At 41.4% G+C, this 19,649-nt stretch overlaps 1 protein-coding gene across 1 annotated transcript in view; it reads left to right on the forward strand.

Moving 5' to 3' along the window:
• The window catches only part of slc66a3 (solute carrier family 66 member 3), a 53,453-nt gene that overhangs the window by 21,315 nt on the left and 12,489 nt on the right, over positions 1-19,649 (forward strand). Inside the window, exons 2-4 of the mRNA XM_070884994.1 lie at positions 5,310-5,392; positions 6,363-6,432; positions 9,186-9,243. Of these exons, the coding sequence (XP_070741095.1) occupies positions 5,310-5,392; positions 6,363-6,432; positions 9,186-9,243 (211 nt within the window). The remainder of the gene's footprint in view (positions 1-5,309; positions 5,393-6,362; positions 6,433-9,185; positions 9,244-19,649) is intronic.

The following is a 19,649-nucleotide window of genomic DNA, read 5'->3' on the forward strand; positions in this document are numbered from 1 at the left end:
AAATGTCATCATCTCGTACATTATATGTCTATAGAAGACTTTTGGATTCCCTTTTATGTTCGCTGCCAATCTTTGCTGCCAGTCGTGGTGCGTCGGCGAGAGGCTCGGGAGGTGCGTGGAGAGGCCTATAAAAAGGCCCAGCGTCCGAGAGTCGCGGTGCATGGAGAGGCCTATAAAAAGGCCCAGCGTCCGAGAGTCGCGGTGCGTGGAGAGGCCTATAAAAAGGTCCAGCGTCCGAGAATCGCGGTGCATGGAGAGGCCTATAAAAAGGCCCAGCGTCCGAGAGTCGCGGTGCATGGAGAGGCCTATAAAAAGGCCCAGCGTCCGAGAGTCGCGGTGCGTGGAGAGGCCTATAAAAAGGCCCAGCGTCCGAGAGTCGCGGTGCGTGGAGAGGCCTATAAAAAGGTCCAGCGTCCGAGAATCGCGGTGCATGGAGAGGCCTATAAAAAGGCCCTGCGTCCGATTGTCGTGGTGCGTGAAGAGGCCTATAAAAAGGTCCAGCGTCCGAGAGTCGTGGAGGCTCGGGAGGTGCGTGGAAAGGCGGGGCTTGTGCAGCTACATGGTGAAGGCAAAAAAGAAGTAGAAAGAAATCGAAATGTGACGCCACAGCCAAGGGGGTAAGTGATTGGCTGGTGATTGGTGAGTAGCTTTTCTTTTTCTTTATCAGTAAGTAACATTTAGCATTGTTATTGCCAACTTAAGTGTATCTAAGGGTTAAATCATGGCAGGAGAGCTCGGACACGTGTTATACTCCTCTTGTACTATGTGGGAAGTCAGGGACGCTTCTGGTGTCCCTGACAACGACATATGCGGGAAGTGCATCCGTCTGCAGCTCCTGACGGACCGCATTGCGGCACTGGAGCTGTGGGTGGATTCACTCTGGAGCATCCACGATGCTGAGAATGACGTGAATAGCACGTTTAGTGAGTTGGTCACACCGCAGGTAAAGGGTACTCAGCCAGATAGTAAATGGGTGACCAGCAGGAAGAGCAGTGTAAGGAAGGTAGGGCGGGGACCCCTGCGGTCATCTCGCTGCAAAACAGATACACTGCTTTGGGTACTGTTGAGGGGGATAACTCATCAGGGGAGGGCAGCAGCAGCCAAGTTCATGGCACCGTGGGTAGCTCTGCTGCACAGGAGGGCAGGAAAAAGAGTGGGAGAGCTATAGTGATAGGGGATTCGATTGTAAGGGGAATAGATAGGCGTTTCTGCGGCCGCAACCGAGACTCCAGGATGGTATGTTGCCTCCCTGGTGCAAGAGTCATGGATATCTGAGCGGGTGCAGGACATTCTGAAAAGGGAGGGTGAACAGCCAGTTGTCGTTGTACACATAGGTACCAACGATATAGGTAAAAAAATGGGATGAGGTCCTACGAGACGAATTTAGGGAGCTAGGAGCTAAATTAAAAAGTAGGACCTCAAAAGTAGTAATCTCAGGATTGCCACGTGCTAGTCAGAGTAGGAATCGCAGGATAGCTCAGATGAATACGTGGCTTGAGGAGTGGTGCAGCAGGGAGGGATTCAAATTCCTGGGACATTGGAACTGGTTCTGGGGGAGGTGGGACCAGTACAAACCGGACGGTCTACACCTGGGCAGGACCAGAACCAATGTCCTAGGGGGAGTGTTTGCTAGTGCTGTTGGGGAGGAGTTAAACTAATATGGCAGGGGGATGGGAACCTATGCAGGGAGACAGAGGGAAATAAAAGGGAGACAGAGGCAAAAGATAGAAAGGAGAATATTAAAAGAGGAGTGCAGCGAAGGTTCACCAGACTGATTCCCGGGATGGTGGGACCGACATATCAAGAAAGACTGGCTTAACTGGGCTAGTATTCACTGGAGTTCAGAAGAATGAGAGGGAATCTCATAGAAACGTTTGAAATTCTGACGGTTTAGACAGGTTAGATGCAGGAAGAATGTTCCCAATGTTGGGGAAGTCCAGAACCAGGAGTCACAGTCTAAGGATAAGGGGTAAGCCATTTAGAACCGAGATGAGGAGAAACTTCTTCACCCAGAGAGCGGTGAACCTGTGGAATTCTCTACCACAGAAAGTTGTTGAGGCCAATTCACTAAATATATTCAAAAAGGAGTTAGATGTAGTCCTTACTACTAGGGGGATCAAGGGGTATGGCGAGAAAACATGAATGGGGTACTGAAGCTGCATGTTCAGCCATGAACTCATTGAATGACGGTGCAGGCTCAAAGGGCCGAATGGCCTACTCCTGCACCTATTTTCTATGTTTCTATGTTTCTATTCTCATACTCTCTCTTTGCCCCTCTTATTTTCTTCTTCACTTCCGCTCTGAACTTTCTATATTCAGCCTGGTTCTCACTTGTATTCTCAACTTGAGAATACACCCCCCCCCCCTTCTTGCCAGCTTCATTTTACACTCTCTTTTGTCATCTAGGGACCTCTGGCTTTGTTTGCCCTACCTTTTTCCCTAGTGGGAATGTACCTTGACTGTACCCGAACCATCTCCATTGTTCGATTACAGATTTGCCTGCCAATCTTTGATTCCGATTTACCTGGGTCAGATCCTTTCTCAACCCATTGAAATTGGCCCTCCTTAAATTAAGTATTTTTGCTCTCGATTGCTCCTTGTCCTTTTCCATAGCTATCTAAACCTTATGATATTATGATCACTGTGACCTAAATGTTCCCCTGTTGACACTTGCTCCACTTGACCTAACTCATTCCCCAGAACCAGATCCAGCAATGCCTCCTTCCTCGTAGGGCCGGAAACATACTGATCAAGAAAATTCTCCTGAACACACTTCAGAAATTCATCCCTGTCTCTGCCCTTTTCACTCTATTACTATCCCAGTCTATATTAGTATAGTTGAAGTCTCCCATTATCAATACTCTATAGTTCTTGCCCTCCTCTCAATTTCCCTGCATATTTGCTCCTCTATATCCTTCCCACTAGTTGGTGGCCTGTAAAATACACCTAGTAGTGTAATGGCACCTCTGTGTTGTTTCTTAACTCTAACCAAATAGATTCTGTCCTTGACCCCTCCAGGACATCTTTTTTCTCCAGCACTGTAATATTCTCAATCAATACTGCCATCCCATCTTCTTTCTTTCTTTCCTTCGCTATCTTTCTTGAACAACTTGTATCCAGGAATATTTAGTACCCAATCCTGCCCCTTTTTTGAGCCAGGTCTCCATTATCACCACGACATCCTATTCCCATGTGGCTATTTGCACTTGCAGCTCACCAACCTTATTTACCATGCTTCGTGCATTTACACACATGCATTGTAAAGCTACCCTTCTTGTATTCTCCCATCTAGTCTGCCCCCACCTAATACCGTACTATTTCTTACTCTAGTGTTATTTGTCACTCCCAATCATTTGTGCACCTTGTTTCTCCTTTCTAATGCTACATCTTGGTGCCCAACCCCCTGCCAAATTAGTTTAAACCCTCCTCAACAAAACTAGCAAATCTTCCCCGTGAGGATATTGGTCCTGGCTCTGTTGAGGTGTAACCTGTTCGGCCTGTACAGGTCCCACCTCCCCCAGAACCGGTCTCAATATCCCAAGAATCTAAAGCTCTCCCTCCTGCACCATCTCTCCAGGCACGCATTCATCTGCTCTATCCTCCTGTTTCTATACTCACTAGCTTGTGGCACCGGGAGTAATCTGGAGATTGCTTCCTTTGAGGTACTGCTTTTAAATCTCCTAGCTCACTAAAAATTTGTCTGCAGGAACTCATCCCTCTTTCTACCTATGCCATTGATACCGATATGGACCACGATCTCTGGCTGTTCACCTTCCCCCCCCCCCCCCCCCCCCTCAGAATGTCCTGCAGCCACTGAGTGACATCCTTGACCCTGGCATCAGGGAGGCAACATACCATCCTGGAATTCCGTCTGCGACAAAATTTGACACCGAACCACATAAGGAGATAATTGGGTCAGATGATCAAAAGCTTGGTCGAAGACGTGGGTTTTAAGGAGCATCTTAAAGGAGGAAAGAGAGGTGGAGAGGGTTATGGAGGGAATTCCAGAGCTTGGGGTCTTGGCAGCTGAAGGCACTGCCGCCAATGGTGGAGGGATTAAAATTGGGGATGCGCAAGAGGCCAGAAGTGGAGGAGCGTAGAGATCTTGGGGAGTTGTAGGGCTGGAGGAGTTTGCAAAGATAGGGAGGGGTGAGGTCATTGAGGGATTTGGAAACAATGAGAATTTTAAAATTGAGGGGATGCTCAACCAGGAGGTAATCTAGGTCAGCAAGCACCGGGACAATGGGTGAATAAGTGAGTTAGGATATGGGCAGTAGAGTTTTGGATGACCTTAATTTTATGGAGAGCGGAAGATGGGAGGCTGGCCAGGAGTGCGTTGGACTGAATAGTCCAGTCTAGAGGTAACAAAGGCATGGATGAGGGTTTCGGCAGCAGATGAATTGAGGCTGGGGCAGAGTCGGACGATGTTACATAGGCAGTCTTGGTGATGTAATGGATATGTGATCGGAAGTTCATATCGGGATCAAATACGGCACCAAGGTTGCGAACAGTCCAGTTCAGCCTCAGACAGTTGTCAGGGAGAAGGATGGAATTGGGAGAGGAAAGGGATGTCAGTATTGGGGCTTGAAATTTTTTTTTCTTTGGGCACAAAGTGCCAATATTAAGCACTCTGATATCATGGTGTACTGTGGTCAGGTGAAGAGTCCACTGGTCTAATATGTGTTTTTCATTTTCTCACACCAGCCATCCTATTGCCGCTCTAATGAAAGTGAATTTTTCTACCTTCTAATGTTGAAATGTGTGCTGTTTAATGCTGGTCTATGCTCACTGAGAAATGGTTTACGGCTGTCCAAACTGTTGTCAGTTGGCAGAAAGAGATTTTCACCCTGTCAGTCTGGACAGGGTTTGAATTCTGGCCCCAGATATGACAAACTGTACTAACTTGTGTCATCCAGTCCTGGCAACTATTGAGATTTTAATTGAGAGTATTTAGTAAACTGAAAGTACAAGGAACAATTGGTAAACAAAACCACTACAGCCGAATCTGCCTTTAACAATTAAAACAGAAAGGGGGAGGGGAGAGAAAATAAAACAACTTTCCATTTAAGAAAGAAGAGTTTGGTTGCTGGTCAGAAATAAATGTGTTTATTTTCAAATAATGTTTGGACCTGTGGCTGTCTTCCTGTCTCCGAGTCAGGCCATTTTTTGAATATGATGCTAGTAATTGCTAACTTGTTCAAATAATCTGTGTGTCTCCATCCTTGGTATGGAAATTATTTCAGGCTTTCAAACTGGTTTTAACTGTACAAATTGACTGACTTCAGAACAAATGATTTAATCTATTTTAGGTTTCTGGTGTTCCTGACTTACCAGACTTACTATGAATACCCACTGACAACATACTTGGAGTATCCAATCCTAATTGCACAAGGTAACCAATTATTTAGAAAGCTACTAGAATGACAAACCAAGGTGGGAGGGATGAGGAAGGAACTGTCAGACTGTTGACTTTGTGTAAAAGTTAAATAGAATCCCCCACAGTGCATTCTGGGCTAAGAGTAGTTGGAAAGTTAGCACTCTGAGACCTAATGGGCTACATGGCAGCCACTCTACTATAATTTCTATGATTAGTGCATAAGTGCACCAGGCGATGTACCACTAATCTGTACCGGCTGTAAGGTTCCAAGTCTGATCCTTGGCCTATGCTGAGTAAGCTGCACAGCATTTGGGGTGTTTCTGGGATAGAGAAAGCAAAGAAATCCCCTAACTTCCTGCTACTAACTACTATTCAGTGCCTCCTGCTGGACAGTGTGCATGTATGGATTTGCATGAATTGGGCTTGGCTTTGACTCGCTCCATTAATGAGCTACCGGATGCCTGCCAGCACCTGGGCAGCCGTGTCCAAAAAGGAGCCAACAACTTGGGAGGAAATAAGGAAAACTTTTTAAAGGTTAAATATAATACATCATCTTGTGATCTTCAAGATGTGAACCAAAATGTATTTAAAAGCCAAATAAATCCCTCAGCTGATACGTTATCTCTTTGGTCACACACTAACATAACTTCTAATGTTCAGTGGCTGAAAGACAATACAGAATTGTAATAGCACAAATGCAACAAATCTAGCAGAGATTAAAACAAAATGTTAATGTCTGAAATCTGAACTAAGAGAAAATACTGGAAGTGCACAATAGGTCAGTCAGCATCTGAGAGAGAACAAATGGTTAATGTTTCAGGTGGGGCTCTTTGATCAGAATTGAGATTATTGCCTCTTGTCGGTTGGATTCATGGGAATCAAAATTTTAATTCATGATTAGATTAACTTCTGTGAAGAAAGCCAATTGTGCATCTGTCATGTTTGCAGTGTATATCACTAACACGACTATCCTTTATTTTTGCAGATGCTATTCTCTTGATGTGTGTTCTCTTTTACAATGGAAACATTGGTACAGCTTTACCCTATGCAATACTGTATCCTTGGAATTTAATTCTAAATAAGGATTCTTTTGCAACTCATCTTTTTTTAATTCATTGTAGTATTGGTTTACATCCAGATATCCTTGTGAATTATTTTACCCTCTGGTAAATCCACTAATTCAGTTATGTATGATTTAAAAAGAAAACAAGTACATGAGTGGGACAGCAGATGGGTGGGCACCCTGCTTTGGGCTATTGCAATTTAGTGCCATGATTAAGTAGTACATAGTCTTTCCTGTAATCTCCCATATACCTAATTCTGAACTTAAGCAATATGGCTGAGGGAAGAGGCCAGTGAAAAACTAAAGTGAATGTAACCTCTGGACTACTCTTGGGCACCTCCTCATGGCTAGTTTCAGAGTGGCATTGGGAAGGCTGGGAGTCGATGAGCTGGAACACTGTTGGCCATAATTGAGCAAGGAGACTGAATTGGGGGAAATGGGAGACAGTAATGTTAGCATCACAAAAAAGTACATAGATTATTGCATATCATGGGGTTTGGGTGAGTATTAACTCACCCGCTGAAGGTTTGCTCTTGCAGTTTGATATTTGAAGCCCTGAATATGCTACAGTCTTGCAACATATTCCTAGGTTCCTATTGTGCCATATTTCCAGGACTGAAATGTTACAATGTCTGATAGCAGCAAGTGGGGACGATTGAGACGTAACTGTAATTTGTGTCCACATCCTTTTCCTTCTCAATCAGTCAGTTACTACAACAAAGCAAGTGACAGCATTATTTCCTGTGCCAGGAAATTAAGCCATAGCTAGATATACTGGAAATTATACTTGTAGAGCGGAGAGAGCAACTGGAGGGAGGTAAGGTTTATAACCCTTCTGAGTCTAATAGTATAATAACTGCTCAATTGTAACAAAAATTTGTTCTTTAGAAATTGGTCAGGAGAATAAGTGTCTTGCACTTCTGATAGAGGTTCGTGGGTTTAAACACATGATTCAGGCTGACTTTTGAGTGCAGTACTGAGTGAGTTGTATTGTTGGAGATAGCATCTGTCAGACGGGGCATTAAACTGAGTCCCTGTCTACTCTTCAGACGGATGTCAAAGTTCCCTTGGTGCTATCCGAAGAAGGATTCTGTGTGTGTGCTCACATCAGATTAATTCCTACTTCAACTAAAACCACCAAAACATATTTACTTGCCATTTATTTTATTTGCTGTTTGTAAACTGACTGCTGCATTTGCTTGCAAAACAAGAGTAACCATACTTCAGAGCTACTTTATTGGCTGTAAAACACTGGTGTCCTGAGGATGTGAAAGGTGTTTTATCAATGCAAGTTTGTTCCATCTTTTCTTTTTATGGATATATTGCCATTAGTGCATAAATGTAACAATACCATGTAATCTTGTTCAAAAGTTTTGGAGAGGAGGATATTGGATTGCCTCTGACCATTTTAACTGTGCGTTGCTCTAATTGAAATTTTTAGCATTGATACTTGAAGTCTTTCCCATACTGATCTTCAGTTAATATACAAAATGTTAGTATGAGCACTCCATACTAAGGTAAGGAGTTCCATAATCTGGAAATTATGCACAATGATACAGAATTGAATGATGAGTCCGAGCAGTGGGGATGTAGGAAAGAGGGATAAGAAAGTAGGACAAAAGTATTTAGAGGAAGAAGAGTGGAAAGTTCATAGTATTAATGAAATAGAGTAAGGTAAGAATGATTATGACAAAGAAAGAGCATAGAAACGAACAGTGAGAGATGGATTGGCTGTCCGACAACAAGCCTTTCCTTGTGCTCTGTCCAGCAACGCAAGACATGAGAGTAGTATTCCATTTGTGGTTGGAATTGTGTTTTATCGACTTGTGGTTGGTGCAATAAATACTGCAAATTGCGTTTTCCACAAAGCAGTACCTTGTTTTTAGCAAATAGGGAGGCTGAAAAGGTATAGTAGTGTTGTGGTTATGCTACTGGATTAGTAACTCCGTAACTAATAATCCAGAGAATGAGAGTTCAAATGCCGCCATGGCAGTTTGAGAATTTGAATTCAGTTTTTTTTAAATCTGGAAATAAAAGACTGCTACTAGTAAAAGTGACCATGAAACTGTTAAATTATTGTAAAATCTCAAATGGTTCATTAATGTCTTTTAGGATAGGTAACCCACCATCCTTACTTGGTTTGGCCAATATGTAAATCCAATCCCACACCATTAACTGCCCTCTGAAGTGGCCTGAAGGATGGGCAATGTATGCCGGTCTTGCCAGTGACGCCCACATCCCAGGAATGAATTTAAAAAAATCTACCCATCAGATTCCTGTGATAACTTGTTCAGAAGTACGTGTGCCAGACCCTCTCAAAGGAGATGTCCAAAGCAAAGACAGATGACTCATCAAAATAGTTAAGAGTTCAAAATATGCAAAACATAACAGTGGAATATCTACAATTATGATTAGACCATTATGTTCAAGCTGACAATTTGAGAGTTAATAGACAGCTTCCATAACTTTAGAAAGCACAATATTACCTTAGTATGAAATGCTCATAGAAAGTAAGTGCAATATCGTTGAGTACTAAAGAAATACAAAATGCAAGTAATTGAAAGATTTAAATCAAAGTATTGAAAAAGAATGATGCCGTTAAGCTTGAGTAAGCCTATTGTGTTTGAAAAAAGAAACTTCTTTTGTTGCTTAGAGATGGTAAAATAGTTCTCTCTTTAATTTTCTTGCATGCAAAATACATTTGATTTGCATTCCGTTTTTAGTTTCTACCTTAACGGCATTCAGATTTATCATTGGTTGGCGTCTCTTAACAATCCATAAGTTAATTATAGACTTGGCTATGGTAAGTATTCCATTAAGCAACTTGTATTTGTGGATGATATTTTAATTTAACCTGTAACATGCTGCTGATGTACAGACAACAGTAGGAGTATGCCTCATATAGTAATGGACTGACTAATGCACCAGAACCCAAGTGGTTTAATTTGTAATACTAATGGCAAGGGACAACAGACCTTTTTGGGTACCAAATTGCTTTGTTTCCCGATAAGCTTGTTTGTCATGCCTTCCAGCTAGAAGAACAAAGTAGTTTAACCTGTAGAAATGAGCTGACAGCCAGTTATACTTGTAATTCGCTGAATGGAGGAAAGATTGAATTGGAGCACAGCTAAATGCCCATTTATCTGCTTGACACTCCGAGGTGGAATATCATTTCAGGGATTTGGTTGTGAATTGAAGGAATTCACCCAACAAAAGCAAGCAGGTTTAAGCATATGGTATGATATGGGGTTGCTGTTTGTGAAGAGCTTCTGTACTAGCAGAGAAAAAATACTCGATTGGGTATATATGTGTTCATTTCTAATACAATGTCTTGTTTGTTAAAGTAATGTTTTTAAAATAAATCCTTGGCCAATAATTATTTTTTCAAACCATGTAATCTTGTTTTAAGGAAAGCCGCCAGGAATAGGTGAGTTGCTTGGCTGCGGATAGATAGATAGAAATGACAGATCACAATCTATATCCACTGGTGCATAATTATCTCGATTAACATTTAATGCTGGCACCAGGTAATGGCTCATTGTTCTTCTGAAACTTTGAGTGGCCCTGTAGGCACATGAATGAGTTGCACTATGCAGACATGTACAGTTGTTTGCGTCCTGGGTTTTGGAGGAGACTACAGCTCCTTATGTGCAGCATGAGTATAATCTGGCTGCACACATTGTATGCACTGGTACGATTCTTCTAGCCGAAGGGCTCAGGAAATCAATGGGTAATGGACAGTTTTGATCCCTAGCGCATTTTTGGTTCCAGTGTTGCCCCTGGTTTTGATAACCTTGTTGCATTGGCAGATTATTTTTGTGAGTGGATCTTAGTGGTGGCAGTGGAGCCAAATCAAACTGCGATTCTGTGGTTCCATATTGTAATTCATGTGTGGAAGTTCTGCTACATGTACAAATTTAATGCAAAATTTATAGTGTAATACCATTATTATCCCTGAAGGCAGAACTGTATTGTCTTTTTGGTTTAAGATTATAGAGAAGGAGAAAAGCGTACCGGCAGTATGTTGCAAAAACACCAGCATGAAACTAGCCCAACATGAGCTAAGAGATCCCATGGCACTATTTGAAAGAAAAGCCTGGGAATTCTCCCTGGTGTCCCAGAGAATATTTAGTCCTCAACCAACAACACACAAAAAAACTACATTACTTGGTCTTTATTACATTGCTGTTTGTGACACCTTGCTGTGCACAAATTAGCTGCCACGTTTCCTACGTTACAAAAGTGACTACACTAATTAAGTACAAAAGTATTTAATTGCCTGCTAAGCACTTTTGGACATCTTGAGGTCATAAAAGGTGCTGTATAAATGTAAATCTTTTTTTGTAGTCGAGGCTACTGATAATTACTCGAAATTTCAAAATAAAGTATCTAAATTGCCATATCTGTGTCCCAAACGCTACATTTGATAGGGAGCAGCTGTCATCATGAAGATTGATTCTTCAACTTTTTTTTTTAAAAAAGAGAGAATCCCTTAAAATGGTACATTTTTTTTGAAAGGTTAACATTTCTGTTTAACTATCTCTTGATTCCTTACATTTGGGAAGTTTAGTAAATGCAGAACAAGTCTCAATCTTTGTGTTCCGCAATAGCTACCAATGTTTGTGGAGATCCTGAGTTCACTGTTCTAAAATGGGCAGAATCAGTCAGTTGTAAGCACCATTTGTCTGGGATACCAAAGATAATAGAGAATTTGGCACTCCTTAGCAACAAGGAGGACCGAGTAGAGGAAAATTGAGCTGTTCTCACCAAATATGTTATTGTACTTGTGATGAAGCTTTGCAGTTGTTGCTCCATTCTCCACCTTGTTTAATCTCATAACTAAACAATACTACTCCATTTTAGTGCTTTCTTTATCAAACTGTTCTTTTTCCAAGGTCTCTGCATTTTAAAAGACTTTGGGCTGGAAATCCTGGCCTCCCCGGGTCCGTACAATGCGCATGCGCTGAAAACCAGCTTTTTTGACAGCTCATTCTCCTATCCTTTCAAAAGGCTTTTGACAAGGTTCCACGCAAGAGATTGGTGTGCAAAATTAAAGCACGTGGTATTGGGGGTAATGTACTGACGTGGATAGAGAACTGGTTGGCAGACAGGAAGCAGCGAGTCGGGATAAACGGGTCCTTTTCAGAATGGCAGGCAGTGACTAGTGGCGTGCCGCAGGGCTCAGTACTGGGACCCCAGCTATTTACAATATACATTAATGATTTAGAGGAAGGAATTGAGTGTAATATCTCCAAGTTTGCAGATGACACTATGCTGGGTGGTAGTGTGAGCTGTGAGGAGGACGGTAAGAGGCTGCAGGGTGACTTGGACAGATTAGGTGAGTGGGCAAACGCATGGCAGATGCAGTATAATGTAGATAAATGTGAGGTTATCTACTTTGGTGGCAAAAACACGAAGGCAGAATATTATCTGAATGATGGCAGATTAGGAAAAGGGGAGGTGCAACGTGACCTGGGTGTCATGGTACACCAGTCATTGAAAGTTGGCATGCAGGTACAGCAGGCGGTGAAGGCGGCAAATGGTATGTTGGCCTTCATAGCTAGGGATTTGAGTATAGGAGCAGGGAGGTCTTACTGCAGTTGTACAGGGCCTTGGTGAGGCCTCACCTGGAATATTGTGTGCAGTTTTGGTCTCCTAATCTGAGGAAGGACATTCTTGCTATTGAGGGAGTGCAGCGAAGGTTCACCAGACTGATTCCCAGGATGGCAGGACTGACATATGAGGAGAGACTGGATCGACTGGGCCTGTATTCACTGGAGTTTAGAAGGATGAGAGGGGATCTCATCGAAACATATAAAATTCTGACAGGACTGGACAGGTTAGATGCAGGAAGAATGTTCCCGGTGTTGAAGTCCAGAGCCAGGGTACATAGTCTAAGGATAAGGGGTAAGCCATTTAGGACTGAGATGAGGAGAAACTTCTTCACTGAGAGTTGTTAACCTGTGGAATTCCCTACCACAGAGAGTTGTTGATGCCAGTTCATTGGATATATTCAAGTGGGAGTTAGATATGGCCCTTACGGCAACAGGGACCAAGGCGTATAGAGAGAAAGCAGGAATGGGGTACTGAAGTTGCATGATCAGCCATGATCATATTGAATGGTGGTGCAGGCTCGAAGGGCCGAATGACCTACTCCTGCACCTATTTTCTATGTTTCTATCGGGAGGGAGTACATTTGCTTGGGCAAGATTGCAGTATTTACCCATATTTTGCCCAGCAAATGTCCTCAAAATTCTTGCGCCTGATAAAAGCAGGCGTATAGCCTACTTTTACGGGTGTAAGAATTTAAAAACCTACAAAAATATAATTAAATTTTAAAAAGTACTATTTTTAAAAACCATGCCCACTCTAACATTTATTTTTAACCATAATTAAAAAAACATTTAAAAAAAAAGCTTTTTTTTTCTCTCAGATATTTATTATCCTTAATTTCAATTAATTTTAATTGTGAGGTGTGTTTTTTAATTTTTGGTTTTTTTCACAATAGCAATGAGAACTCATAGATATGGAGTTCTCAGTGCTATTAATGAGAAAGCTGTGGAATACTGTACCTAATTGGCTGAACAGTCACACGTGACTGCACCTTCTGCATGGGAACCAGGAGGACGGGAGCGCACGTGGGAGCGCGCGTCGCAGCGCGCGAAGGGAAGGCCTCTCCACTGGAATCCCACGCTCCTCCCGCACCACCAGGTAAATTCGTAGAAATGTTTCAGGTCAGAGGCAATTGCCCGCGGGAAGCCTCCGACTGCAATTTCAGCCCCATTACATTTTTATAAACTCTATTATTCTAGCATAGCAATTTATATCCACTATTGCTGTCTCTCTGTTCACAACCTCTTGAACCAGCAACCAAGTAGCTTGGTAATAAGTCTCATTCCAGAGATTTGAACACCTAAACCAGGCAGACATAACACAGTATTGAGTGCTGCACTGAGAGAGCTGCCGTCATTCAGAAGAGACATTAATCCGAGCTCCCATTTTACCTCGGGCGGAAGTTAAAGATTGCAAGATATTTTTCAAAGAAGCACAGCAAATGTTCTCCTGATGTCTTGGCGACATTTATCCCTAAAGCAACAGCACTATCAGCCATAATCTTATTGAATGCTGGAGCAGGCTTGAGGGGCCAAATGGTCTATTCCTGTTCCTATTTTTTATGCAAAAAAAAGATTATATGGTCATTTATTTCATTGCTGTTTGTGGGTCCTTACTGTTTGCAAATTAGCTGCTGTGTTTCCCTCCATTACAACAGTGATTACTCTTCAAATGTACTTAAGTACCTGTGAAGTGCTTTGGGATGTCCTGAGGTTGTGAAAGGCGCTATATCAATGCAAGTTGTTCTTTATTATTTGAATAGAGTAGCTCATGATGATTAAAGTTATATTTTTGAGAGGATAGTCATTTATCTAGATAACATGAGGTATTTGTTTTGGTTCTATTAATTACTAGTTTTTCATGTGGTTATAGCTTGATGGCAATTGACTATTTCATAAGAATATAAGCGAATAGAAAGTGATCTTCCCATGTGAGACACATGGAATGGTAACTTGCTGCCATGTGTTCTATAACAAATAATGGGGCAGTTTAGAGGCAGGGTCACCTAGCCATTCTCACGCACTTCCACGTAGCAACCTTAATAGGAAACAAATAGACCACCTTGTTTTCATGGCCAGAGAATGGTTCATAACATGGGGAATTTGAGAACTGACCTTAAAATGTCTTCCCCTTTGAGACTTAAGGGTATATCTTCCTTTGTGTAAAGAATAAGAAAAATCTTTTACTGATCATTATAAACCAAAGAGAGTTTAGTAAAATAATTTCCCTGTAACTTTATAAAGAGGGGAAAATATACCCCTTATTCGGGTAAGGGTCTCCAGGTTTCATGTCTGTATTTGTACTATAACTCGCTATGTATAATAGGTTTCACTACAATGAAAACCGTTAATCAACATTAAAATTCTGAGAGTTTGGCATTTAAAAAAAAAAAATTGAGTTGCAGTTGCGATTCCATTCTGATTCTTACAGCAAGCGAACATTATTGGGCCCATTTCATATTGCGCTGTCCTTTGTTCACTTATGCTTGTAATACGTTTACAAGTCAGTGTGCGTGTAGCACAAATATTAAAGGAACATTGTGCCCTCTTACCCTGCCTGGAAGAGTAGGTAACTGCACTGTCTAGTGTGTTTACTAAGCAGGAAGGTCCTAATCTCCACCCATTGATCTTTGCTAAGCTAATTAATCTAAGACAAGGACGTAGTAGATGTACAAAAATGTCTCTAGGCTGATGAGAGGGGAAAAAAATTAGTCCGCTTTCCAGATTACAGTGAAGTGACTGCTGCTGGAAAATGTGTGTGGTCAGTCAGCACCTCCGCCATTTCATTACCTCATTGGCAACTGTGCCTTCAGCCGCCGATATCTCACTCTCTGGAATTCCCTCCCTAAACTCCTCCATCTCCGTTTTCTCCTTTCAGATCCTTCCTAAAAGCCACCTCTTCTGGTCTCCCCTCTTAATCTCTCCTCCTTTGGCTCAACACCTGCTTTCCTGTCCCCTCCTGTGACGTGCCTTGGGATGCCTTTCTACATTAAAGGTGGTATATAAATGCAAGTTGTTGTTGACATTGGATGAGGACTGGACAAGATTTGGCTGTCAGCCTACTGACACTGTTCAGACTCGCGTGTGAAGAGGGATCAGCTGGATCAGATATGAGAGTTAATAGACCTGGGAAAGCTAACCTGGCATAACTTGGTGCTTTTGATGGTGGGGTGGGTAGACTATTGAAGTAATTTTTCTAAACTGAGTATGTATAGTTTTTGAGCCTGTTCTCCATTTGTATATTGTAATCCTTCTGTTATGTACTTCAGTGCTATATTAGGAAAACATTAATAGGGTTCCTTTGAGTGATTTTTGTAAGCTAAACTAAAACGTGAGAGAAATCTGAAATGAAACAAAAACTATATTACTGCATGATCAGGGTCTGTATTCAGATCATTGCTTTTCTTCTTGTATATAAGTGACCTAGACTTCGGTAAGGAGTACAATTTTGAAGTTTGTGGATGATACAAAACTTAGTAAATATTAAGTAGGGTAGCAGCAGATTTCAGGAGGAAACAGACAAACTGTGAAATGGGCAAACACATGGCAGATGCAATTTAATGTGGATAAATGTGAAATGAGAAACAGCATAGAGAGGCAATATAATCTAAATGGTATTGGGATGCAAGAGCAGAATGACCTGTGGTGCATATTCATAAATCCTTGAAGGTGGCAGGGCAAGTTGATAAGGAAGTTAGTGTATGGGATAATTGGCTTTGTAAATAGGGGCATTGAATACAAAAACAAGGAAGTCATGCTAAAGCTTAATCACTAAGTTAAGCCTTAGCTGGAATATTGTGTACAATTCTTGGCACCACACTTTAGAAAGGATGTCAAGGCCTTGGAGAGGGTACAGAGGAGGTTTACCAGGATGATCTCCAGGATGAGGGAGTTTAGTTATGTGGAGAGACTGGAGAAGCTGGCATTGTTCTTCGAGCAAAGAAGGTTAAGCATTCAAAATTAAATGGGGTTTTGATAGAGCAAGTAGGGAGAAACTGTTTTCTCTGGTAAGTGGGTCAGTAATCAGAGATAGATTTAAAATAATTGGCAAAAGAACTAGAGGGGAAATCAGAAATTGCTTCATACAGAGGGCTGTTAAGATCTGGAAGTGTGGTGGAATTTCATTCAATAGGAACTTTCAAAAGGCAATTGAACATGTAGTTGAAGAGAACTAATTTGCAGGGTTATGAGGAAAAAGCTGCGGTGTAGAATTAAATTGGACACCTTTTTCAAAGAGCTGGTAAAGGCACAATGGGCTGAATGGCCTCTTTCTTTGCTGTAAGATTCTATGATGAAATTCTAAAATTACCCCAACCTATGTTCATCCTGGCAGAAGGTGACCGTAAACTGATCATGTGCCGTTTGCTCAGCAGTCATCAATGGCACAGAGAGAAATTGGTTCTTTGCTGTAGTCAGTTGGTTGTCAGATGCTGTGTGGGGTATGGGCTCTGGAGGTTCTGTAGCATGGTTTGTGGTATTAATAGCAATAGGTTTCAGCTGACTCAGCACAGTCACCCGTGGTGGTGGTAGTGCTGAGACTAATATTGTAGCCTGGTTGATTGTGAGAGAGAGAACGCACAACAGGGTGAGTGCTGCTTGCTGTCTGGGCTGGTCTGTCAGATACCAGGTGGGGGAAAAAAGATCTGGCAGAATGCAGTCCTTGTATTGATTGTTCTAGATATCAAAGTTTGCCCTGCAGGTCAGACTTTTGTAAAAGAACATTTTGTATGTGTGGCCAGTTTTGTTTGGAAAAGCGGAATAGAACAATAGTGTCAGTGGGAATAGCGGCTTTCTGAAGAATAGCTTAAAGCTGCTGCAAACATCTTCAATAGGTGTGAGTGATATAAAAATCTAACACTTCCAATTTTACTGTGCCTCCCATATTAATTTTATTTTAATAGAAACTGAATAGATTTTAATGTAAAAATCAATTTCTGTAAAACAAGTAAAACTGAACTAATTAAAACCATTCTGCACTGACGACTGTCTAGGTGTGGTGGTTATGGATTGAGTGGTGGTGCTCTACAAATTTGGCACCAAATTTATACTGATAATTATGAACTTGGTGTAGCAGGAGCACAGGCCTCTCTCATGACCTCATTACTGATCCCAGTAAGCAATCCATAGCAGGGCCTCCCAGCTTTGAAATTCATCCTAAGTTTCCAAATCCCCTCTCACTGCAGATGTCTTCCTTATTGCTTTTCTCTTCCCTCCTGCATTCAAGGATCCACAGGGCCATTTGTTGCTAGGTGTATGCTACATTAATATCAGTAAATATCTGCAATCGCACTTCAGTCTCTTGCATTGATCCACACACAGCTGGAAGGTTTTTCTCTCCCATTCCCCTGCCTGTAGAGCACTCACAAATAAACTGCTGTCTGAAGTCTTGCCCCTTTTTTATATTTAAACATTTTCTGAACTAAGGTTGTCAAAGCAAAAATTGGGCTAAACTAAAATCTGCGAATTAGCAGTACCTTAGTGAAATTTCTCCTGGTTCTATTCTGATCCCAGGGCCTGTCCGAGGCAATTTTGTAAAGCATCTGTTTTGCTATTTTCTACGGTAATAGTATGCTATGCTACCTGATAGTAAGTAAATATCCTAATTTGTGAAAGGTTAGTAGTGAGATTGAAAATAAATATCCTAATTTGTGTAAGGTTAGCACTGGACTAACTTGGCTCCTTTCATTAAAAGTAGTCAGTCTAGCTATATGCTGTCATTTTTTGTCCATGCAGTTTCTCATTTCATGTAACATTGCATTAATGTAAACCATAAATTGTGTTGAATGAGTGGCACAGAAAAGGTAAAAGTGTAGATATGACAAAAATTGGACATTTTCCAATTGCTGTGATCTCAAGAAGTTGATCCAACATTTTACGATTTATGATCCTTTTTGTGCTCTCTCTCTCAAACGAGCAATTGGATGAAGCGCCATTGTGAAATCACTTATACAAGCTACCTCCATCATCTAGGCCTTAGTGATCAATTCTAAACACTTTCCCAGCTGACATGGCGGCAGTATGGCTTTGTTTAAATTTTAGTTTTGCAGATTGGAAATATTGAATGAAAGTAACTATTTTTATTTCCCTTTTATCATCTATAAAATGCCAGAGAGAGCAGATGGAAAGTGGTGACATGCTTAGCTGTGTTATGGGTTGCCATTCTAGTGTACTTTAATGGGACGTGAACTAGAATTTCAAATTGTCATGATTTTAATTATTTCATATAGGTGCAAAGCTATATAAAACACTTTTATTTCAAGCAGCTTCATGTATTTTAACTACAGATAAAAGCTCTTGTTTAGACTCATTGTTAATCAAACATCAACTACAATGTGCGTCTCTTGGCCGCAGCTAAAATGGGAAATTAGAAAACACAAGTTAACAGATAGTATTTAGAAATTGACTGTCCGACCACCCTTTTATTTTACTATCTATGTCTTCATTTCTTTTTTTTCTTACTTGCTGTTTTATTCTATTCTTCTTGTCTTAACTTTTTCTTGTGTTTTTGTTTACTATTCTCTGCACACGAAACCTAGAAAGGTGATGTGGACATTGGAAGATGGGGGAAGCCCTGAAGTGGAATACAAGTGACGATGTCAGGCTTCGACCTTAGCAAGATGGTTTTCAACAATGGGGATACCTAGGGATGTGGAGTGAGATCAACTGTAGCTGCTTTTAAGGTGTAGGACTTGGCTCAGTGGTAGCATGCTCACCTCTGAATCAGAAAGTTGGGGGTTCAAGTCCCAGTCCAGAAACTTGAGCAAATAATCTAAGCTAACATTTCAGTACTGAGGGGGTGCTGCACTGTCAGAGATGCCGTCTTTCGGATGAGACGTTAAACCGAGGCCCTGTCCGCTTCTCAGGCGGATATAAATTATCCCATGGCACTTTTTGAAGAAGAGCAGGGGAGTTCTCCCCAGTGTCCTGGCCATCATTTAAAAAAAAACAGGTTATCTGGCCATTACCTTACCTTATTGCTGTTCGTGGGACTTTGCTGTGCCGCGTTTCCTACATTACAACAGTGACTACACTTCAAAAGTACTTCATTGGCTGTAGAGCGCTTTGGGACGTCCTGAGGTCGTGAAAGGCGCTATATAAATGCAAGTACTTTCTTCTTTCTTGGGTTTTAAACTAAGTTTTTAGAGCTGTTGTATTTCAACTCATTCTCTCAATTGACTAAATAACCTTACAAGATCCTGAATGTGTTTTCCAATTTGATTGCCCTAGTTATCAGAATTTAGGTTCATTGCAACATCACTGTCGGTATCAAGTAATGCTTTTACAAAATATCTAACCTTTCCAATTTATATAACTAGCAACAGTAAAGGCATTTCATTGGTGGAACGTATTGTACCAAAATTGGTAAAACAGTTGTAGAAAATCATTGAGTTAGTCAACTGGGACCATTTTTGTTCTCTTCCTAATAGTTGGACAAAGAATACCATTGCCAGAGATATTCTGCATGTCTCCTTTGGCCTGAAAAGGATGTGTGTGCATGCACGTGTATGTGGAACAGACCTACAAACAAGAAAAAAATGTTTTTTTATTTAAAATGGAATATATGACTGTCTCAAGTTCAGATTTGCTTTGGGCAAAT

This window comes from Pristiophorus japonicus, chromosome 7, assembly GCF_044704955.1.
Source record: "Pristiophorus japonicus isolate sPriJap1 chromosome 7, sPriJap1.hap1, whole genome shotgun sequence".
In the NCBI taxonomy this organism is placed as follows: Eukaryota; Metazoa; Chordata; class Chondrichthyes; family Pristiophoridae; genus Pristiophorus; species Pristiophorus japonicus.